This window comes from Triturus cristatus, chromosome 7 (assembly GCF_964204655.1).
Source record: "Triturus cristatus chromosome 7, aTriCri1.1, whole genome shotgun sequence".
In the NCBI taxonomy this organism is placed as follows: domain Eukaryota; kingdom Metazoa; phylum Chordata; class Amphibia; order Caudata; family Salamandridae; genus Triturus; species Triturus cristatus.
This window is the reverse complement of record NC_140590.1, coordinates 787783135-787804358: the sequence shown is the minus strand read 5'-3', so window position 1 is coordinate 787804358 and position 21224 is coordinate 787783135. Positions and strand designations below refer to the sequence as shown.

Here is a 21224-nt window from a genome sequence, read left to right as displayed (position 1 = left end):
TTTTGGAGTTTAGTGGAATGACGGTCTTAAAAGGTTTTCTAGCAGAATGTTTGGCCTCCTCTATTTTGCTAGTGTAGAAGTACTTTTTAGAGCTGATGATAGCTACTTTGTAATCATTTAGTGCTTAATTATAGTTATTTTTGACCGTTGTGCTGTAGTTCACCCTCCATAAGCGTTCAAGGCATCTGCATGTGGATTTAAATGTTTTCAGCTCGAGGTTGTACCGTGGGGCGTTGGGGTTTTTCCTACGTTGTTTGACAATTCTCTCTGGAGCCAATTGATTAATGGCTGACCTAATCCAATTCTCATAGCTTTCGGCCGCCATGTTGGAATCTGCAGCTAAGGTGGGCATACTATTATCCAGCAAGTCTGTTTGCACCTCCGGACTTCCGTCAGGACCATACTTTGGTCGGAGGCAGAGGTGGTAATGGCGGGTCTTTATTTTGCCCGTCAGGTAGGTTGAAGAAAATTGCCATATGGTCGGCCCAAGTAAGGGGCTGAATTCTATTAAGAGTCATAGAGGAGTTGTTCGTAAAAATCCGATTCAGCATGTGAAGTGCTTTATGGGTTGGTTGTAAGACTATCTGAGTAAGACCAAAGGCTTCCAGAGTGTCTATCAACACAGATGTATAAGCATCATCCCTACGTTCAAGGTGAAAATTGAAGTCCCCTAATATGGTAAACATGGGGGAGTCTAGGCACGATTCCAGCAGGGACTGTAAGGCTTGAGAAAATGGGGATTTGGTTCTGGGCTGTCTGTAGAGGAGCAGACCAGGAAAGGCTAACACATTCCTGATTTTGATGTTGAACATCATGGCTTCTGCTCTTGGTAGCAGCACAGGTTAAAAAACAATTTTAAACTTTGCCCTGCTTTTTCAGGCTGCAGGTGGTTAACTCCACAGTGCCTTGTAGGGGTTGCCTCTAGTTCTGCTCAGTTTGTGGCATGCTCCGTATGAACCTTGGGACTCAAATGCCTTCTAGTTTCCTTCTGCCACAGTTGTTTTTGGTGGCTGATTCTTTGGGGTAACTGGTTGGGGTTTCTTGGGTCTTTGTTGTACTCCCCTTCGTTCCTTAGGTTGTTTTCCAGATGAGTTGTTTTCATTTTTTCCTTTTTGGGTTCTGAGATTGTTTTGCCTGCCTTTGGTCTTCCTCGTGTGTCTGTCGATGAGGGGCATTTTCATTTTCTAGCTGTCCATTGTGCACTCTCTATTTATTTGCTGTGCACTGCATTCTTTCACAGGTTGGATGCTTTGTTTGTATCTCGTTGTCTGATGGAGAGGGGCTCTAGCCATCTCTCTCTCTACTTTGTTCTGTTGGTTTGGGTTAGCCTGTCCCCCTCTTTTTCTTTTGCTGGCCCCTGGGAGGTTTATTGTGGTGCTTCTGCCTTTTGGGTGGCTTTTACTGGTGCTTCCTTTTGGGATGTTGGCTTGGCTCTCACTTGGGTTTTTCCTCACCCTTTCATGACCCATGGCCGTTTGACCTCCGGGGGGCTGGTGTGTTTTCTGCTTTTGGGTCTGCTGTTTTGAGTCCGTGGGTCCTCTAGCAGTATAATGTGTTTGGATCCTTGCTTTGCATGCCCTTGTTTTTTCTTTCTTCTCTTATGCTGTGTTGAAATCAGTTTTTGATTTGGGTACGTACTCATACGTAAGGGCAGTGAGAGGACGATGGACAATGAGGTAATGCATGGTTACTTACCTGTAATATTCATTACTCCAAGCCCATATCTTCATCGTCACAGTCCTGAGTTCTCTCCTACCTCTCCCTGTTGTTCAACTGATTTCTTTCTAAGCTTAGTTATTTCAGGAATTCCTTCCCAGGAAGTGATGTATTTATACCCTTTTATATGAGGGCCATCTTCGATTGGGAAGGAAAAGTCAAGTTTGGTAATGAGGTCCTGCATGAATGGAGATAAACTCATACGTAAGGACTGTGATGAGGAAGACATGGACTCAGAGTAATGAAAATTACCGGTAAATTACCGGGCATATATGATCGAACTATCTGCAAGCGTTTGACCACTTCAGGTTACGTGCTAAGGTCAAGGTTTGATTAATCATCTTACAAATCATCATGAGTCAGTGATTGTTTCCTTAGTTGAGTATTCATTTAAGCAAGTTTAAAAATTATACAAATATTTGGAAATTATAGTTTTATGTAATCTCCTCTGGGACCACCCCAGTCTATGGCCCTAGTCTGTTAACCTATCAGGACTCTTCTTACCTTGTTTGACATACCTATGATTGGAGCCCCACCTCATTAACATAACAAGAGGATTATGGGAACTATGTGCACTCCAAACAACTCTGGTGTCAGATATCAACTGGAAGATGGTGTCCGAGACCCATATAAAATGAATAACTGAACAACATCCTCGGCCTACACATGTTTTGAACAGCATGATCAGTATCCATGTTACAAGTGAGTCCCAAATCATTTATAAGTAAAAAGTTAAAATAATGTAAAATGTTATTCATTGTTGCCCCTTGTTCAGTATGGACAAAATGTAAATCAAGACTTTGCACATTTAGCATAAAACTGTCATCCCTAATACAATTGCTTGATCAAAGGTGTAGGGTACAATCGCCCAATATCACAACTAGGACAATAATCTAGTCTTGAATCCTATAGAATTCTAAGAAATATCTTAAAGTGTACATGTCTTCTGAATTCAGAGCAGGGAATTGGGGTTGTAAAAAGTGATGATAAGCAATCTATGGGAATTTTTAAAAAACAATTCAATAGCTATCAAGTTCAGGGAACTGTAGACAAGACATCTTCAAGATCCTGCAATTTAATGTGAAAGCTATGAGGAAACTAGGCACTCTTTTGGTATCCCTGAAAGAGATGGAACTGCCAGAGTGAAAAAGAAGCTATAACAATCCAGAAAGAAAGAACTGAAAACATTCCATGTTTTTTCAAGGCAAAATGTGCTTTGTTTCTAATAAACAGGAGGCAATCAATGTCCTTGGTCTTGCTTGCCAAACACACAACATTACAGCTCAAGAACTCAGAAGTTGGTTGGCAGGCACTCTGGGGTCTTGTCTTCAAAGATCCTCCCTACTTGCAGTATGTGAACTATTAAGTCAATCATCATTTTCCAAAGTACACAATGCCTCAAACCTGGTGGATAATGGAATTCTTAAGTTAGTTAGTGGAAACCCTCTCCTAGGAATATTGTGAAGAAATTAACCCAATTTGTGCTGGAAACATACCTGCTTATAAAAGTTCCCCATAGGTAAAATCAAGGAGGGAATGAAATCACAATTAGAAAAACATTACAATACCCATCCTTCCAGATAAGGCTGATCAAAGTTTACCACAATACAGTCACCATCTAATATTTGGGATCTTTGCCACTCCGGGAAGCTCACCTCCCCACCCATGTTTATATATGAGAACAAAAGGTTCCCTTTGCCCACTTGCCTATAAGTCTAATGAATGGCTTTGTTTTTCAACAGTGAAATATTTTCTGTGGTCCCAGGTTTGAAGAGAGGAACATTAACCAGTGCTATAACAAAGGGGGTTGCTTTAGGTGGCAGGTTCAACATGATAGGAGATGGAATTGGTGCAGTTGAAGGTATATCTGAAAGAGCCATCTTACTGGTATTGCTGTTGCCTTTTACCTGTGAGTTAACATTAGGCCAATGTTGTACATACCCCTTACCCAAGGTATTGCAGTATGCGTATTTTGACCAATTACTGAATTAACACTTTCCTGGAGGATACTCTGTGTAGCATGCGACCTAGAAAAGAAGCTCATGTTAATTCCATCGGCTCCGAAGCCTGTCGGATTAGGGTCACAAAGGTAAGCTCACGGGTAAACTAACTGCAGGAGTTTGCAGAGGTAATATTCGGCAAATGGCTAAATTCAGTACCATAGCCCAGAACAATTCAGCTTAAGAGCATTATCCTTAACAAAAGAAACTAAATCAGAAATAGTGTTTTCAATTGTCAGCAGTCTTTTATTACAGCTTCCAAAAGAGTTCAAAATAAAGGTTCCCAACTTCTTTTGCCAGTGGCCCAGTTGGGGTTCTATTAATTTTGCATCAATTCTCTAATCTACCCTGCTTGATCCCTAGCTTGGCTTTAAGGGACCCTTCCTCATTGAATCATCATGTTTTTCCTCTGTCTTGCTCGAGGCTGTTTGTCCTCAGGCCCCTCATGGGGGGACAATGAATATCAATGTTGGTGTTTAGTGAGTTGTGTGCTGATATTAAGAATGATATATTGACCATTGGCCCCATTTGGCATAATTGACTCAATTTTCTGTGCAGATTCCATCTTGTGTAACAGACTCCATTTTCTGTGCTCGTACGTAGCTGCAAAGTGGGGAGGGCATGTTTTCGCTCTTCACTTGTTTTTGCTCTTCACCGATCAGAGTGAACTGGAACATGCTGTGTGGGATGCTTGCTTCGTGGTACTTTTCAGGGAATGTGCGGAATGTACAGCTCTGTCTCGGAGTCAAAATACAGGTACCTGGCCAGCTTCTGTCTTGACCTTGACACTGACCAGTACGGTCAGCTCGGGTTTTTCCAACAGAAGAAAGGGGTGAGGTGTCTAGAACCTTCGCCTCACGTTGAGTAAAGGAATTAAAGCTGGAGGTCTTCGGGGGCAGGTAGAAGCTCATTCACAGAGTAGATGTACTGCTGTGAAACAGATGGAACTTGGGTCCCGATCGAACTCCTTCCTGGGCTGTAAAAGGGCTTCTCCAGCTTGAGTTGCCAAGGATGTTGCATGATCGATCGGTGAGGTGTTCCTTACTTTATGTACATAATTTCTAAGTTTCTTTGCTCTTTGCTACATGTATATATGCTAAATTTTATTCTGGTTTTGCACTTAAGTTATTTGATATTTGGGAGTCTGCATTCACTGATATATTTTGCCTTCCTTTCTAAAATATTGAATTAATAAACATGTGTGTGTCACTTTAAATGCACCTGAATTTGTTTTATTGCCTCGTCTTTTGGGAGTGCTGTTTAACACGTTATTTAAAGGTGCAGTAGTGCATTTGCCTTCTTTTGGGAGTGCAGTGTTTAGGTGTGTCCCATTGTGAAAAATTACAAGCACTACATCTTGGCGTCACTTGTCAGGATTCAAAAAGAACATTTAAAGGGGAAAGAAAAATGTTTACTAGAAAAATGAATGCAGATTCCCATATACCAATTGAAATACCTGGATGGTAGATAGCCCCATATGTTACGCTTGGCCACGAGTGGGCTAATTGCGCTGGGCTGAGTGAAAATTGGAATGCGTGTTTAGCTGACGCTGGGCCTGCACAAGTGGTTGCGTGTGTGCAAACAGTGCCTGTTGAAAAAGAGAGAGCTTAGCGCATTAGGGTGAAGAGGCTGGATCCTCTTGTGTGCTTATTGTAAAATGCCTGTAAAATGTGTTCAGCTGCAGCACAAACATGAAAAAATAGAGAAACCGTTTGCTGAAGCCAAAAATACATCTACGATCTTAACCTGTCAGAAAAAGTTATTACAAGATAAGTTGGAAACTTACCAGACTGTGGCAGAAAAGGCTGCGTTTGAATCGCGCAATACAAGTATATGAAAAGGAGGGGAAGGGTTAACAATAGAGAAGTATGTTTAGCTATTGCAAAGGTAGGAATTAAGTGGGACCCTGACATGTGGGGTGGAAATATTAGGGATTCTTTAGAGTTTTCAGACTCCGTAGCAACTCCTGGACCCAGGTTATGCCCCTGCAAAGCACCATAATGCCATTGTAAATGACAATACCTTTTATTTATGTTTTAAAAACCAAAATAAAAGGCATAGCCATTTAGAATGCCAATAGCTCAAACTTGCGTAACTACGAGACCTATTGCATTGCAAATGCTTGTTTTTTAATGCACTTGGACCACGGCTTCAAATCATTGCACAATATGACCACGACATGACTTAAACCACACCCGCTGCTTCTGGTGGCCCCATTGCTCCACATGAAAATGTGTAGAATCACCTCAGCACACACCAGACTTTACCAAACATATTTAAAGACGACGGTTGTATTTTACTGATCTCTCCTCCTGCTCCCACACTTCCTCGTTTATGGCACAATGATATGTTGTTTGTAAAGCCTACCATGAAACAAATATCGGCTATAGCATTACAGAAAAATAACTTACTACATTTATAAGATAAACGCCTATTGAAAAACAAACAAACCAAACCTTTCGATACAGTAGCACACACACTGCACCACCGAGCACACAATTGATGCTCGGTCCTCTATGAGCACCAGAATGTCAGCGGCTCCTAGTGACGGACACACAGGGCTGTGAGACGCCAGCCATACTTACAGCCTCACGTCGGTCCACTCTGATCTCACATGCCCCGGGCACCCGTGGTGAAGTCGGCCTTGGCCTTCAGAGCTGTCCCCGCCCGCTGAGGTCACCCTCTCAGCCCACCACTTTCTCCATCACATGCCAACGCACATCTTAAGCACTCGTAAGATCTGCTGCACCCAGAAAGGAAGGCTTCTAAAATGGGAAATAGTGCTAGAGTGGGCCCACTGCAGGGCACACCGCAGGGATTGGGCAAGCCAGGGGTTTTCAAAAGGCAGTGTGGCATGGCCGGGGTTGCACCACTTCTGGAAGGAAGGGCCGCTTCGGCTGCAGGAGTTTAAATCACACACGCAGACTCACTGCGCCCTCTGAGATGTTAGACTTTAAACAAGAAGCGAGCGTGCCCATTAATTCTCAGATAAATCTCTTGCTCCCAGAGTTTTCGGATTATGTTAGATAAATCTTGCTCTGTGTAAACTGCTGGCCCTGACTTCCCTACCCCATGGCACATGTAGGAAGAGCCCGCCTTCCATGGATGCACTTCCGAGTGGAGCGCGCCTATTAATTACCAGCTGGTACCTGGAAGATTACACGTAGCAGCGACTGAAACACAGGACTAAAAGTCAATCAAAAAGCCCAGAGGCAGGGTCCTTGTTCAGTCCTTGACAACGTCACTGTCTCTGCACCTACCCAGCCAGGGTTGAGAAATACTGTAATAACTCATCACCCGTCTGGGGTAGAAATGGCTGTGCTCTACTTCCCGTTTTCAGCTCATAATCTACTCGTGCAATATACTAAGTGTAGTTCATATGATATGGTCAACACTATGTGGCGCATAAGCGTACATACCACAGCCCTTTAAGTATATGAAATGATGGGTGCAGGATGCAGATCGCATGAGAACTGTCTCTTGTCTGTCGCGTGGAAACCACATAATAAACAGTGCCGAGCGCTCGCGCTCTGCTGCTCGGGGCAGGACAGGCAACACTTCTGCGCGCGCCAGCAGATGTTCGCACTCAGCTCAGATGAAATGCCCGGATGCATGCCAACTGGATCAACAAGCTGTCGCCGTGAGAGACACATGCATCGCCTGTCCGGGCGCGTGCACATCTCCTGTCCCCCTTCGGAAGAGACATGTGAACATCGCCTGTCCGGGTGCGTGCACATCTCCTGTCTCCCTTCTGCCCAAAAACCGACGACAATAGGTCTCGCCAAGGCAAGCAGCGTATGCACTGCATCGCTAGGCGAGACATAAAAAAAAAGCAAAAGCAGGCCAAGCGCGCTGACGCGCGACCCATACGCGTGTGAACATCGGCTGTCTGGGCAAGTGCACATCAGAACGCGCCGTGAGCATGCACATCTGCTGTCCGAGCGCCAGAGAAGACTCGCCGTGAGTGTGCACATCTGCTGTCTGGGGGTTAGAGAAGACACGCAGTGAGCATGCAATTCTGCTGTCCGGGCGCCAGAGAAGACACGCAGTGAGCATGCACATCGGCTGTCCCCCTTCAGACGCCAAACCGACAACAATAGGTCTCGCCAAGGCAACAGGGCATGCGCTGCTTCGCTAGGCGAGACCAAGAAAATGACCCACAGAAGAGAGCTACTCTTATGAGTACTGGCAAATCAGGCGTTTCAGCACTTCCTGTATTTTGAACACTTGAAAGTGAGAGTACTGTCACTAGTACTTTTTGTAAACTAAAGTGCCAGCACTTACTGCACTGTACGAACAGTCAATTAGTGCTCTGTGAAAGGACGTGTGCTGCAGGTGTGGCGAGGCACTGATGTATGCACCCTTGAGTGCCTTTGCAGACACCGCTGGTAATTGCAATGTTCTCTTAACAGAAAGGATGATCTCCCCGCGGGAACTATTAGGAAGACAAATTAAAAAGAATAAGAGGAACCGTTACACCGACCTTTACTCCGAAGGGATTCTCGACTCACCTAGATCCACCTCGAAACTCTGCATGTGTTTCAGGTCATTAAACCACCCTGGGATCTCCACGCGGCAGCAGTAGGTCCCCGCGTCTGAAGTTTCCACATCTTCAATGGTCAGAGACACGTCTCCGCCTGGGATGTTCCCTTTCATCTGGTATCTGGTGGATTTAATTTGTGTCACCTTCCAGCCATCGGTGTTTAGGATTTCATTGTTGCACCTCGAATAAGGGCAGCGCCCCCGACCCCAGCACATGGTGGTGACATCACTCCATGCTCTAACGGGGTAAGTACAGGATAGTGTGATGGATTGGCCCACAGCTCCTCGCACTGCTGACTGTATCACAGGAGAGCCTGTACCTGTGAAGAGAGCGAGAGTATTGTATTTTATTGCATTGTTTTTAATTCAAAAAGCGCACATATGCAAAAAGCTTCTTGGCACTAAAATCAGAGTGAAAAAAAACAGATAAAGAGTGAATTAATGTAAATTAAACAGATGACATTTTAAAAGTTTTTAAAAGCTTATTAGATCATGAATGGAATGGAGATGGTCTGTAATTTATTCCATTCATTTAAAGCTATGGTTAAAAAGGCACCATCACCAAAAGCTTTTGTTTTGATTCCATAAACACAGGGAAGATTGGAAGCCTGCCGCCTAAGAGATCTTGAAGGTTTATGTGGCAGTAGTTTGTTTTTCTTCAGGAACAGCCGCGCAGAACCGCATATTACCTTATGAATAAGCATCAGAGATTCAAACAATAGCCTTGTTAGGTTGATCCTGGGCAGTGCATGCGCTGCTCTGCGAGGCATTCTGTATTCACATTTACGGGCTTTGGCCATGCCCTCGCTGTTGATTGGTTAAAGTGTGAGTCGTTCTAAAAGGCTTTCTTCTCCATGGTTTATTGTACTTATTTGTTCCACCTTTTCCTGTGTTATTCCTCCCCTGGAGAATTAACCTATTACGGGATACTTTCTCAGGAGTGTTTTTCCTTTTGTGTTCATGCACTGTTTTGTTGCTTCCATTCTTCATTTTTGTAAATTGTTGCAGCATGGCATGCCATGCTTTATCTTGAAGTATGACGTCTGTGCCTTTCTTTTCCATATTTTTAATAACTTTGAACATAGTTTTCACTTTCAGCACGGCACCTGTTTCATGAGCACACTGCTTTATGTTTTACTTGCAGCATTGGCACTGCATTTCCCTGTGGGGTGCCTTCCCTGCTTGGAACATAGTTTAATTTTCAATGCAGTGTCTATTTCACGAGCTCCGTGCTTTATCTTTTGCTTGCAGCTTCTGCGCTACATCTCCCCATGAGGTACCCTCCCTCAGTGGAACGTAGTTTAAATTCTTTTTTTTGTGTGCAGTTTTATATAGCAGAAACTTGACGCAAAGGTATTGGAGCACTGGACATGAGCACCAGTTATGTTACACAAGGACGCATTCATTTTTTGTAGGCACGGAGAGATTAAGTGATTTGCACAGGATGTTGAGCTGATGCAGAGGCTTGAACCAGGTTCCCAGCTCCAAAGTCTGCAGCCATGGCGTGTAGGCAACATCCTCTCCCCAGTGTGGCACCCGCTTAACAAGCACTGCGCTTTATCTTTTATTTGCAGCTTTGGCGCTGCATCTCCCTGTGGGGTGCCCTTCCTCCCACCACCAAAAAAAGCCTGCCTATTCTACACTTCTCCCGGCCCGCAGCTTTCTTAGAGAGACTGCGCCTTTGTCGTTGGCTGGCCCGCTGCTCTGCCTAGAATGGATAAGCCACAGCTGCCATTTCAGAAAAGGTTGCTTTACTCACAATAATGTACTGCATGGCTAAATACCTAGTTCCCAAAGGCAAGACCGATTGCATTGCAAATGCTTGTTTGATTGGCAGCCAGGGCATAGTGTGAAGAGCAGGGGATATTTGCTTCCTACGTGGCACACCAGTGAGGAAAGAGCAGCTATGTTCTAGATTATCTGTAAGCGCCTGAGCAATTTGACAGGAAGACCCAGATAATAGGCATTACCCTGATCCAGCCCTGAAAGAATGAAAATATTTACCACTCATCTGTGGAAGTTCTATTCCACAAGCTCTTATTAATGAAAGGAAACATCTTTTTAAGGTACCAAATACAATTGTTAGCTGTTTTAGCCACTTGTGAACCCATTTTAAGTTCTGGATCTATTATTATGTCTAGATTGCAAACATGTCTTGATGGTGGCGGCCTGGGGTCCATTAAATCTGGCAAGATTACAAGCTTGTTTTGATTAGTGGTGGACAGGGGTCCATTAAATCTGGAAAGATAGTAGGGGGACATGTGGTCTCTGTATTTTTGATGATTAAATGTTTTGTCTTGGAAACATTCAATTTTAGAAAACTTCAGCTATCCATTGGTGAGTAGTAGATAAGACAAGGGGCCTGGCTGTGATGGACTTAATGTCTGTGGAAGGCCATTTTCATAGTCTGATGCAGGTCTGATCTGCATATTATCCCCATACATGTAAAAAAAAGAACTCAGCTGCTGTCACGCCGTCTTAAGTGTGGGTTAGTGAGGTAAAAATGAGGTAGAAATGGAGATACCAAAATAACTTTGGGCAGAGGGTCGGATGTGGCAAGTGAGACCCTTCTCATAGCATGAGGAGAACCTTTCAGCAACATTTTCAAAACCTTACTACCTCACGTCATATGCACCAAAGTCAAACTTAACAACATCAAGTGATGCAGTAGCTTCATTCCAACAGTAAACTTGTGCCCTACAATAAATCACCAATAGTGTGTAGCTACATCAAAAAGATTCTAAAATGTATACAACTCGCCAGCATGAAAAGTATACTTCTGAGGTCAAACATCAAAAATGGTGCAGACACCATCTTGGACTTCAACAACGCAGGCTTCTAAGACAGACGTCTTGAATAACACATTCATAAAGATTGCATACAGTATAAAGCACAAAGGCAACACTTACTGGCTGTTGTCTCTACTAAAATAAATCCTAAATAAACAGAAGCATTCAGGCCAAAAACCTATCCCAACAAATCTTCCAGATTCTAATACTCAATCAACTCTCCAATCCTTAACACTAATGAAGATGGACTCCTCCCCCTAAACATTCCAAGAAAACAATGGAATAGACTAATCAGTGACTAATGAAATCTAAATAATAAGAGAGTATTGAATACTCCTCATATCTTTTCCAATTCCAATACATCAACCCAACAGAACGGTGTTTGTAGATAAAGCACACATAGGTGGAAGCTAATCCATAGCACGAGAACCCCATGCAAATAGTACATAACAACAAAGGTCACTTTCAACCCTAATGAAATTATAAATCTAATAAATAAATTGAATATTAGATCCTGCACTGACCACCCCTGCAGATCTAAGTTAGTAAAATGTGAAGGTACTCCCATCCCCTAAATAAAAACAATGCAGTATCAGCATCCTGTCTAAATTCTGGACAATTTTAGCCACCTAATACCTGAAAAGGGTAGCCATTTGACAATTCTAACCACACACTGAAGATACCCCACTCTTGGACAAATGGCAAATGTTCATCTGCTTAGCCGGTGGCAAGGAAATAGCTTCCCAATTTTTTAAACAAACTTCTGCATTTTATCAAAATTGTCGGACTCATGCTCCTCAGCTCATCTACAGCTCACATTAAACTAAAGGCTAATCAATAGTAGGACAGAAGTCACGGAAAGCATCCCAGATTGCCACTAACTTTATCACGTCCTTGTTATTACACCTCATCTCGCTAGTCAGTAAACTATTGTTAAAATCTATCCATGTTATCAAATACATGTTTGATTAGAAGAATTTCTGACCTGAATAAAGCCATCTTAAATTCAAGCGGGCAGATGCCCCTTGCACCACTTTTGTGTCACTTTTCCCATGTTAAAAGTGACGCAAATGTGTCGTAAGGGGCTTTTAAATCTGCCCCAAGATGCTCCTGAGAAGCGAGCTCTTCTGTTGTCAATTAAGCACTGATTACACCAAGGAGAGAGACTAATTAACTCCAGATCTTGGACCGTTACACTCATCAGGCTAGTCTCTAACCCCTTAAATAATTTTCACTCAATGTCATACTTGGTTCTTTCTATCCTGGTGCTCTGAAATGGCCAAGCATGTGCTACTATATAAGACTCAAAATAAATGAATGTGCAGCCTGCTTTGATTGCAAGAGGAGAGAAGTCTGAAAAAGTGATGTATGAAAACCAGGGGAGCCCACAAAAAGTGGCAGGAGGTAAGGGGGAGGTCTCTGAGGCTGATGATCCTCATAAACACATGCCGTGATGTATTGAACAGTGATACGCCTGAAAAACAAGTAATTGAAAAGTGCGGGGAGCACTTAGGAACGAGCTAATGAAGGCTTGAAACTGCTGCTGTAACGAATAAAAGAAGTACGTGAAAAATACATTGTTACTGTAGAGCAATCGGGCACCGATGAATAATCAGATGTTTTAAAAATGATGGTTCTGCCCATATCTATGAATAATACATTCCATCCCCCAAGTTCTTCGACCACTTATAATGGATGGCAAGGAAGTTTTATAAGGGGCTGATCTGTGACCACGTTAGTAATGTGAAATGACTTTGTCGCTCAAGCTAGAGCTAAACAAAACAACAAAATAAATAATACACAACTACACCATTCACAGTTATAATCGCTAATGTATGTTATGTTCCTCAGAACATCAACAATTTGATAAAATGGCTGATCCCAATCTCTGTTGATAGTACTGTTAACATCTACCTATCCATCCACTGCGTTTCAATAGGCCACGCCCTGCACGACTCAAAAACATGCACACTTGGATGCTGAAAAGAGCAGAAGCATTAAAGGTTTATCAGGGATAACGTTTACGGCATAAAGGAGAGCAATAATACCTCTGTGACTTTCATAGATGCAATGCTTAAAAAAGGCCACTTTTACCTGAGTCTTCCCTTAATCATGTTAAAAGAATTCTAGATTATAATTTTCTTTACAAAAATCACAATTCGAAGCTATTCCCAATATACAAAACATGTGTCATTACATTTCCAGACAGTCTCTACAATACCTGCTCGATGACGGCTTGGCATTCCAATGTTTCGGCGCATGTGGGAAGGCTTCTGAAATTGGATTTTCTCAGGGAGAACATCCATTTCATGTGGAATACTGATTTATTATATAATTTGGCCACAAGGCGCAGCACAGACCGCTTACTCGCTTCTTGTGTGAAAAAGGGCGCTTTATTTAAGACAGGTGAACATCATATACAATCACCTTAGGCCTTAGCCTCACAAAACTAGACTTCACTATACAGTACTTCATCTAATTCCCCCTACCACAACCCCTACATTTCTCGTGTCCTTAACATCCTTTTCTTGGAACTGTAACTCTTACCCTGGCATTGAACTTTCAATCTTTACATCGATAAACGTGTTAACCCACATCAATTATCATCTAAATATCCTAACTATTAACTGTTCCTCTGCTTCCTCCAAGTTTAACTTTATTACCACCCCTCATTATCCTGCTTCACTATGTTCACAACCATCATCCTAATGTATAGCCATGGCGACTGAAATTGCCAACCACCTGCACCTACTCCAAGTCACAAGCAAATACAAAATTCCCCTTTTGAGCACCTGTTTTCCACCAAACCACCTAAGTACCTTCCAATACCCCCCCTTTCTTAACTAACAAAGAACCTGATATTTTTTCTTGGGGGCGGGTGGGTAGGTAAAAAAGGCTCCTGACTAGGTACTGACACCCACTGTGTCACCTGCAAAATGATGATTGGCAATGGGCTACGTGAAATATGATTTTTTGTATGTGACTATGAACTATTGTAATAGTATGAATAATGTTTTTTAATCGTATTGTTTACATGTGTACTTTTATGGTGTGAAATATAACCGAATAAAGTCTCTATTGAATTGAATTGAATTGATTGGTCTTATAAAATGACTGGTTATATAATAGGCTTAAAGCCCAACGCAGCCCCGCCCAAAAGAAGCCTGATGTAGCCCGAGCTGCACCCTGCCCCAAACTCCCCCGGGGGGCACACCTCCCAATGGTCGGCTGCCCCACAAAGCCCGTTAGGGAGCTCATTATGAGTGGCCTCATAAATTGGATGAATTTTCCAACCACCGGAGTTAAAGAAATCGGTAACTCAGAGGATGGGGAAAATCCAGTCCATTACAAATTCGACCCTGAGGCTGCACTAGGGGAATCCCAGATCCTGTTTCTCTGGAATTTCCTCATTCCCTCATAATTTTCACCAGCCAAAATCTCTAGGTGAATGTAAGAGATCCGCAGTGTTCTTGCAGCTCTCATAATCCAGCATTTTGTGGGATTACAGATCCTAACTGTTGTTACCGACCCTATCAGAATTAAGAGGTCCCTCACAGCTCAGGCCTTATTGCACCTAATAATTATTGTATTAAAAGAAGTCTGTGGTCAAATGATCATTGGCCATGTGAAGGAATATGAAGGAATAATTCTAAGAGGAATTGGGAGACATAATAGAAGGTTGGCATCAGTCGAATACGCCCAATAAACAAATGTAATCATATTACGTAGAGTATACATTAATGTAGGTAGGCGCACTCTGTGTCAAGCAACGCCAGACATCTGGTGTTCCTTCCAGCAAAACGTTTTTCAGGGCTAAATTTGTACCATCAGCAGTGTATGTGTAGACAGGTACACATCAATTGCACACAGTGATGAATGCCAATCAGTTATTGAATTGAAGGTCCATACAAAAAAGCCATACATTTGTAGCCATGCTGAACAGCAGCCACACTGCTGTACAACACGGCTACAATACGTTGGCAAAGCCAATAATGCTCACATAGGCGAGACCTATTGGCTTTGCCACTGCTTGACACTGCTTAAGCCTCCCCAGAGAACAATCTTCCAAAGAGTTGAGTTTGGGGCGTGGTCTTGCGGCGAGACGATATGGCCGCTAGTTAGAGTCTCTCCGAGGACCCCTTTCCCCCACATATATCCGCATCGCAGATCCAACCTTCATGGTGCCTGAAATTTAAACCGGAGGTGCAACGGACCTCGCGGCTGCAATCCCGGTGAAAATCTGCCGTCCGAGGCCAGAGAAAAGCGTGCCGACACCAGCGGCCTGCAGCCCTTAGAAGCCGGGGTCTCGCCTAGCGGAGCTGGCCGCAGAAGACATCGAGTGGGAGGGCAGCCCCTCCCCCCTCCAACCCGGGGAGACGGAGAACATCGGGAGTGGAGCTTGCCTCCACCACCACTACTTCTACGTGCCTGTCACCCTGCGCCCTGGTCTGCCACCTGCTATCTGCACGCCAACTCGCGGGCGCCGGGGTTGGGCCCCTTCCTCTGTGCTGGAGCCTCGGGCGGGCCTCGCATGGTGGAGCTGATCGACAAAGAGGTGAGCGGAGCCTGCGCTTGCTGAGGGGCGCCCCCCGCCTGGTCCAAGACGCGGCTGGTCATTGACTCTCTGCACCCCGGATGGGGCATATGATCGACGGTTGAAGGGGCCCCTGCAGCATCCACAGTGCACAATAATCACTGCATGACTTGTAGGCTGTGCTCTAATAACCATCAGCCTGTTGAGCGCTCTCTCTTGTTTGGTGGTTGCCTGCTGACTCTCGCTGGTGCATGAGTGGGGGGGATTGGATTTCTGGCGCCCCCGGCCGGCGCGCAGCCTGAGTAACCTTCCCGGGAAACAAGAAAAGCCTCGGCATCTGCAATGTTAAGGGTACCCGTTCGTCCCAGCAAAGCAGACTTGACCGCTATACTTGCCCGAAGGGGAACCTGACTGAACGAAAGGTGGCAAGTGATAAGCCACAAAGCGGTGCTGAGCAGGAGCATACTGAGCCCACATTGAACAACTTGATGGCAGCTCTCATAGGGGTCCGCACATCTATTGACACCCTCTCCTCGGAAGTAACACTGATCAGGGCTGATCTAACAAAGTATAGAGAAAAGGTTAAACAGTTAGAGGTTACTACCGCCAGCCTTGTGGATGACACTTCGCAACTACAAATGGACATGGGGGAGCTACAAAAATTCCGGAGGTTGACAGAGGACAAGCTGGATGACTATGAAGGGCGCCTGAGACGCAATAACATCCGCGTTCTCGGCGTGCCACAGAAATCGTAGGGTCCCGCTGTTGATCTATTCATTGAAGGTCTTATCTCGACAAAGCTGCAGCCAAAGGGCCTCTAAATTGTTTGTAATTGAGAGGGCCCACAGGGTACCTGGGGGTCTGCCAAAGCCGGGGGCCCCCCCTCGTCTGATATTGGCCCGGATACTTAACTATAGAGATAGAGACACAATCCTGAAAGCAGCAAGGGTCGCTCCTCCGATCCACCTAGACAACTCGGAGATCACCTTTTTCCCCAACTTCACCCGGGCAGTACAGATGAGGCGACGCTCCTTCCTTAATGTCAAGCGCAGATTGAGGGAAAGGGGTCTCAAATACGCCATGCTCTTCCCAGCGCGTCTGAGAGTTGAAATTGAGGAGAGGACCCGCTTCTTCGACCTGCCTGAGATGGCATCAGACTGGCTGGACGGCCTTACAGCTTCGCCGGACAAGATCTCCACTGACCATTGAGTTGAGCTGTGGGCTCTCGTCGATGGGCCCCTGGTAACATTGACTGGTCTGTTTTTCTTCTTTTATGGAACACGGGCCGCCAGTGTCTGACCCAGGCTGAAATCGTAATCTATGCCGGCATATTGGGTACTTTCTTTCTTGATGGCCTATGTATCCATCACATATTGCACTGGTAATCTGTAATGGTGGGAAAGGGGGCTACAGGGCTCTAAGGCCTCCCCCCGCATTTTTCTTCTTTTAAGTAGCATAGTTGGGCGACAGGCACTCTGCATTGAATATTCATGGGCAGTTCTGAGCCCGGAATGCTGGAAAGCAGGGTGAGGGGGATGTTGGGTGGGATTGTTGTTTATTTGTTTGTTGTTTTTTTTGCATTCCCTCGACAGTACAATACATACACATAAACCCGCTTGCGGGGACCTGTCTATTTACCAATGGGAGTACAGTGTAACAAGGAATTTAAAATTTTAAGTTGGAATGTTAACGGATTGGGTGACAAGATCAAGAGAAGTGTTGTATTGCAGTATATTAAGAGACTGTCACCGGACATTGTGTTGCTCCAGGAAACCCACCTCATAGGCAATATGTGCAAAGCAATGCACAGATGGGGTTACTCGATGGTAGCACACGCGGGCTTAACTTCCAGCTCCAGGGGCGTAGGCATTATGCAAAAAAAGTCATTTCCTCTTTCACTCACCTCCACCTATGCAGATGATCGAGGCAGATATGTTGGAATTACGGGCTCTTGGGAGGGTCGAACTGTTACCTAATGTCAGTATATGCACCCCCGGGGTTACAGGGCATAACATTCACTGATCTCAGCGCTGTCCTGTTGACTTTGCCTGATGGACAACTGGTGCTCGGAGGCGATTTCAACTCAATAATATCGGGGACACTAAAAAGACATCCCCCTCGCACAACCTCTCCCGCAGCACATACCTTCTCAGTTTTCCTAGAAGCGATGGGGCTGATAGACAGTTGGAGAGCATGCAACCCAGACAAGATCCAACACACCTTTCATTCAGGGGCACACAATAGCTTATCCCGCCTTGACTACATAATTGTTCCAGCTCCACAAATCACAGACATTCACGAAATCCATCACCTGGCCAGAGGTACTTCCTATCACTCCCCTCTGTGGGTCCACATAGTACTAGACCACAAGCAGGTGGGACGAGTTTCCCCAATAAACCCTTGGTACCTCAAGAATCCCAAAATTAGGAAAGACCTCAATGAAGCCATTGACAACTACTTTCTTGAGAACGAACACACAGTTAAGTCCCCTCGAGTACTATGGGAAGCGTTCAAAACGGTGGTCCGAGGGCAGGCCCTTTCTCTGATTGCAGGCTCCAAGAAGGATAGGGTGAAAGACTTCTCCGACATAGAACAGGAGATTTATCGTCTAGAGCAGGATGTCAACTCGGACACCACACCGGAAGCCCTTCACTCCCTCCGGCAGCGACAGGAGGAGTACCAGGCATTGGTCACTGATCGAGCCAAACAAATGGGACAGGAAAGGCTGGGCCGCATATATGACTGGGGTGACAAGGGTCGCAAATTGCTCACTTGGCTGGACAAGAAGGAGAAAGCCAGTAAGCTTGTGCCAGAACTTAAAGATGTTGACGGGTCCCCTGTGACAGACCCTCAAGACAAAGCTAACCACTTTGCAGCTCACTTCCAAACAGTGTATAGTTCAGTGGCACCTTACCCTGAGGTAGATTTTTCTGATCTTATTAATGACATTTCTCTTGCTACACTGTCTGAATCGGACCAAACATTTATTGATAGTGCCCTCTCTGCGGATGAAATAGCGGCAGCTATAAGAGCATTACATCCGGGAAAGGCCCTTGGCCCAAACGGCATTCCAATAGAACTTTACAAACTCTGGCCGGATAAATTGGCCCCCTATCTAAAATCCATGTTTGAAGACAGCCTTAAGCAGGGGTCACTGCTGTATGATCAGAGGATTGCCACCATTGTCACAATCTACAAGGAAGGGAAACCCAAGACAGAGTGCTCCTCCTATCGACATATATCGTTGCTAAACGCGGAACCTAAAATCCTAGCTAAAGTACTTGCCACGAGGCTGATTAAGGTGATAGGTGATCTAGTCCACCCAGACCAATCAGGATTCATGCCTAAAAGAAACACTGCTCTTAATCTACGCAGACTGCATGGAGTCTTGGGCAGAGTACCGACGATACACGAGGATCCCATTATAGTCTTCCTAGATGCCACAACGGCCTTTGATACACTGGAGTGGCCGTATCTCTTTGCAGTACTCGCTAAACTAGGGTTTGGGCCTAATTTCTGCCGGTGGGTGCAACTGCTATATAGCGCACCGATGGCTCAGATAGTCGTGAACAACAAGAAGTCAGAACCCTTTACACTCAGCCGGGGAACCCGTCAGGCATGCCCACTTTCTACTTTACTGTTCGCTTTGGCCCTTGAGCCTCTGTCGGCTTGCATCCATAAGGATGTAATGATCCGCGGCATACGGTGGTCGGCGGACTGGGAGGACCGTATATCTTTGTATGCGGACGATATTCTCCTTTATCTCACGTCCCCGAAGAAATCATTGATAGTAGCCTTTGACATACTGGATATTTTTGGCAGGTACTCTGGGTTTCGAGTCAATTGGCAAAAATCGCTTCTCTATGTCCTCTGGGGGAACTCCCCTCCTCTACCCCGCAATATCTAGGAATATTTGTCTCTCTTGATTCCTCAGTCCGATACGCCCGTAATCTGACCCCCCCCCCCAATGCAGAGGCTTAGAAGTGACATACTAAACTGGAAATCGCTCCCGCTCTCGCTTTTGGGCAAAGCTGCGCTACTTAAAATGATGTCGCTGCCCCATTTCCTTTACGCTCTGCAGAATTCAACAGGCCCTGTCCCAGACTCATATTTTAAAGATCTTGAGGGGCTCCTATGAGACCTTCTTTGGGGAGGACGACCACGTATTGCTCTAAAAAAGCTGACACTCAGTTGGTATGATGGCGGAATTGGTCTACCTGATATTAGAAAATATTATTGGGCCGTGCATTTCTCACAGCCATCAATCATTGCACATATGGACGCCCTGACAACCCGGGGTTTCTTATGGATCGTTGGCTTCTATTTAATGGTACTTTCTCCCGGGCGCTATACTCAACACCAAGCAAATTCCCACTCACCGGCCCCACTGACCACACAGTCAAAATTTGGCATTCTGCAAATAAGTCACTCGGCTGGCATAACAAGTTAATTCTCGCAACGCCTCTGTGGGGCTCACAAAAACTGGGATACATGGGAAACTCAAAGGGGTTTGATAAATCGGATCTAATAGGCATCTCCCAAGCTAAGGACCTTTGGTGCGCAGAGGGGGTGAAGTCCTTTCACACTCTCCAAACTCAGTATGCCCTTGCGGATTCTGAGCTCTATCGATATTTACAAATCAGACACTCGCTACAAACAGCATTTCCCGGAGGCTCTACTCCACCAGATGCCTCTCCACTGGAGGATAGGCTACTGGATGGCCACCTGCCTGACAGGGCCATTTCCCTGACATATCGAAAACTCATTAATAATATGGAAAACCCCCTATTGAAACTACGAGACAAATGGGCTGAGGACGGAATAGAATTAGATGATGAAACCTGTCAGGAAGCGGTCTGCTCTCCCAAAACGGTTGCTATCCCGGCGCGACTAAGACTGGTGCAACTGAAGATCCTGCACAGAATTTACATAACCGGGCCCCAGATGAAACACATGGGTGGGGTGACAGATGGCTCTTGTAGGAGGGGCTGCACACAACTGGGTACATTTATGCATATACTATGGCATTGTGAGGAGATCCATGGATTTTGGCGCAATATACATACAATCATGAGTGAAGTGTTGGGGTTAGAAATCAAGCCGGAAGCGCCCAGGTGTCTTCTCAATATCTGGGAACCTACCGACCTAAACTCTTATGCTGAGAAATGAGTCACACTTGGTTGCATGATCGGCAAGAGAAATATTGCACCACTCTGGGGAGCCCCGAAACCGCCCACGATCACTGATTGGGAGCGGGATCTTGACTGGAGTATGTTAAGAGAAAAAAGTTTATATGGCCCGTGGCTGCCCTCACAAATGGTCCAAGGTGTGGGCACCCTGGAATGCATACCGAGGCGATATATGTACCCCTCCTCGGGATGTGGATGATATTGATCCCCCATCCCCGTGAATTTCAATGATTTATGCTGCTCTATTTGTATTTACCTTGATTTTACTGTGGCCCAATTATTGATTTTGTGCATATGTGCATGTTTGTCGAGATTGTTCAATAAAAAGATTTATTAAAAAAAATCAGTTTTTTAGAAAAAAATAACTTCTGTTCTAAAACACCGGCCCACTCACTTGCAGCAGTAAATCTTTATGTGTCCGAAGGCTGATGGAAGCACATGTCAAGCTTTCAGA

At 45.0% G+C, this 21224-nt stretch overlaps 1 protein-coding gene across 2 annotated transcripts in view; it reads right to left on the bottom strand.

The window, feature by feature from the left end:
- LOC146810573 (hepatitis A virus cellular receptor 1 homolog) overlaps nucleotides 1-21224 on the bottom strand; it is a 120534-nt gene that overhangs the window by 65068 nt on the left and 34242 nt on the right. For both annotated transcript variants that reach the window (XM_085617614.1, XM_085617615.1), the window contains exon 2: nucleotides 8228-8578. In XM_085617614.1, coding sequence (XP_085473740.1) covers nucleotides 8228-8578 — 351 coding nt within the window. The remainder of the gene's footprint in view (nucleotides 1-8227; nucleotides 8579-21224) is intronic.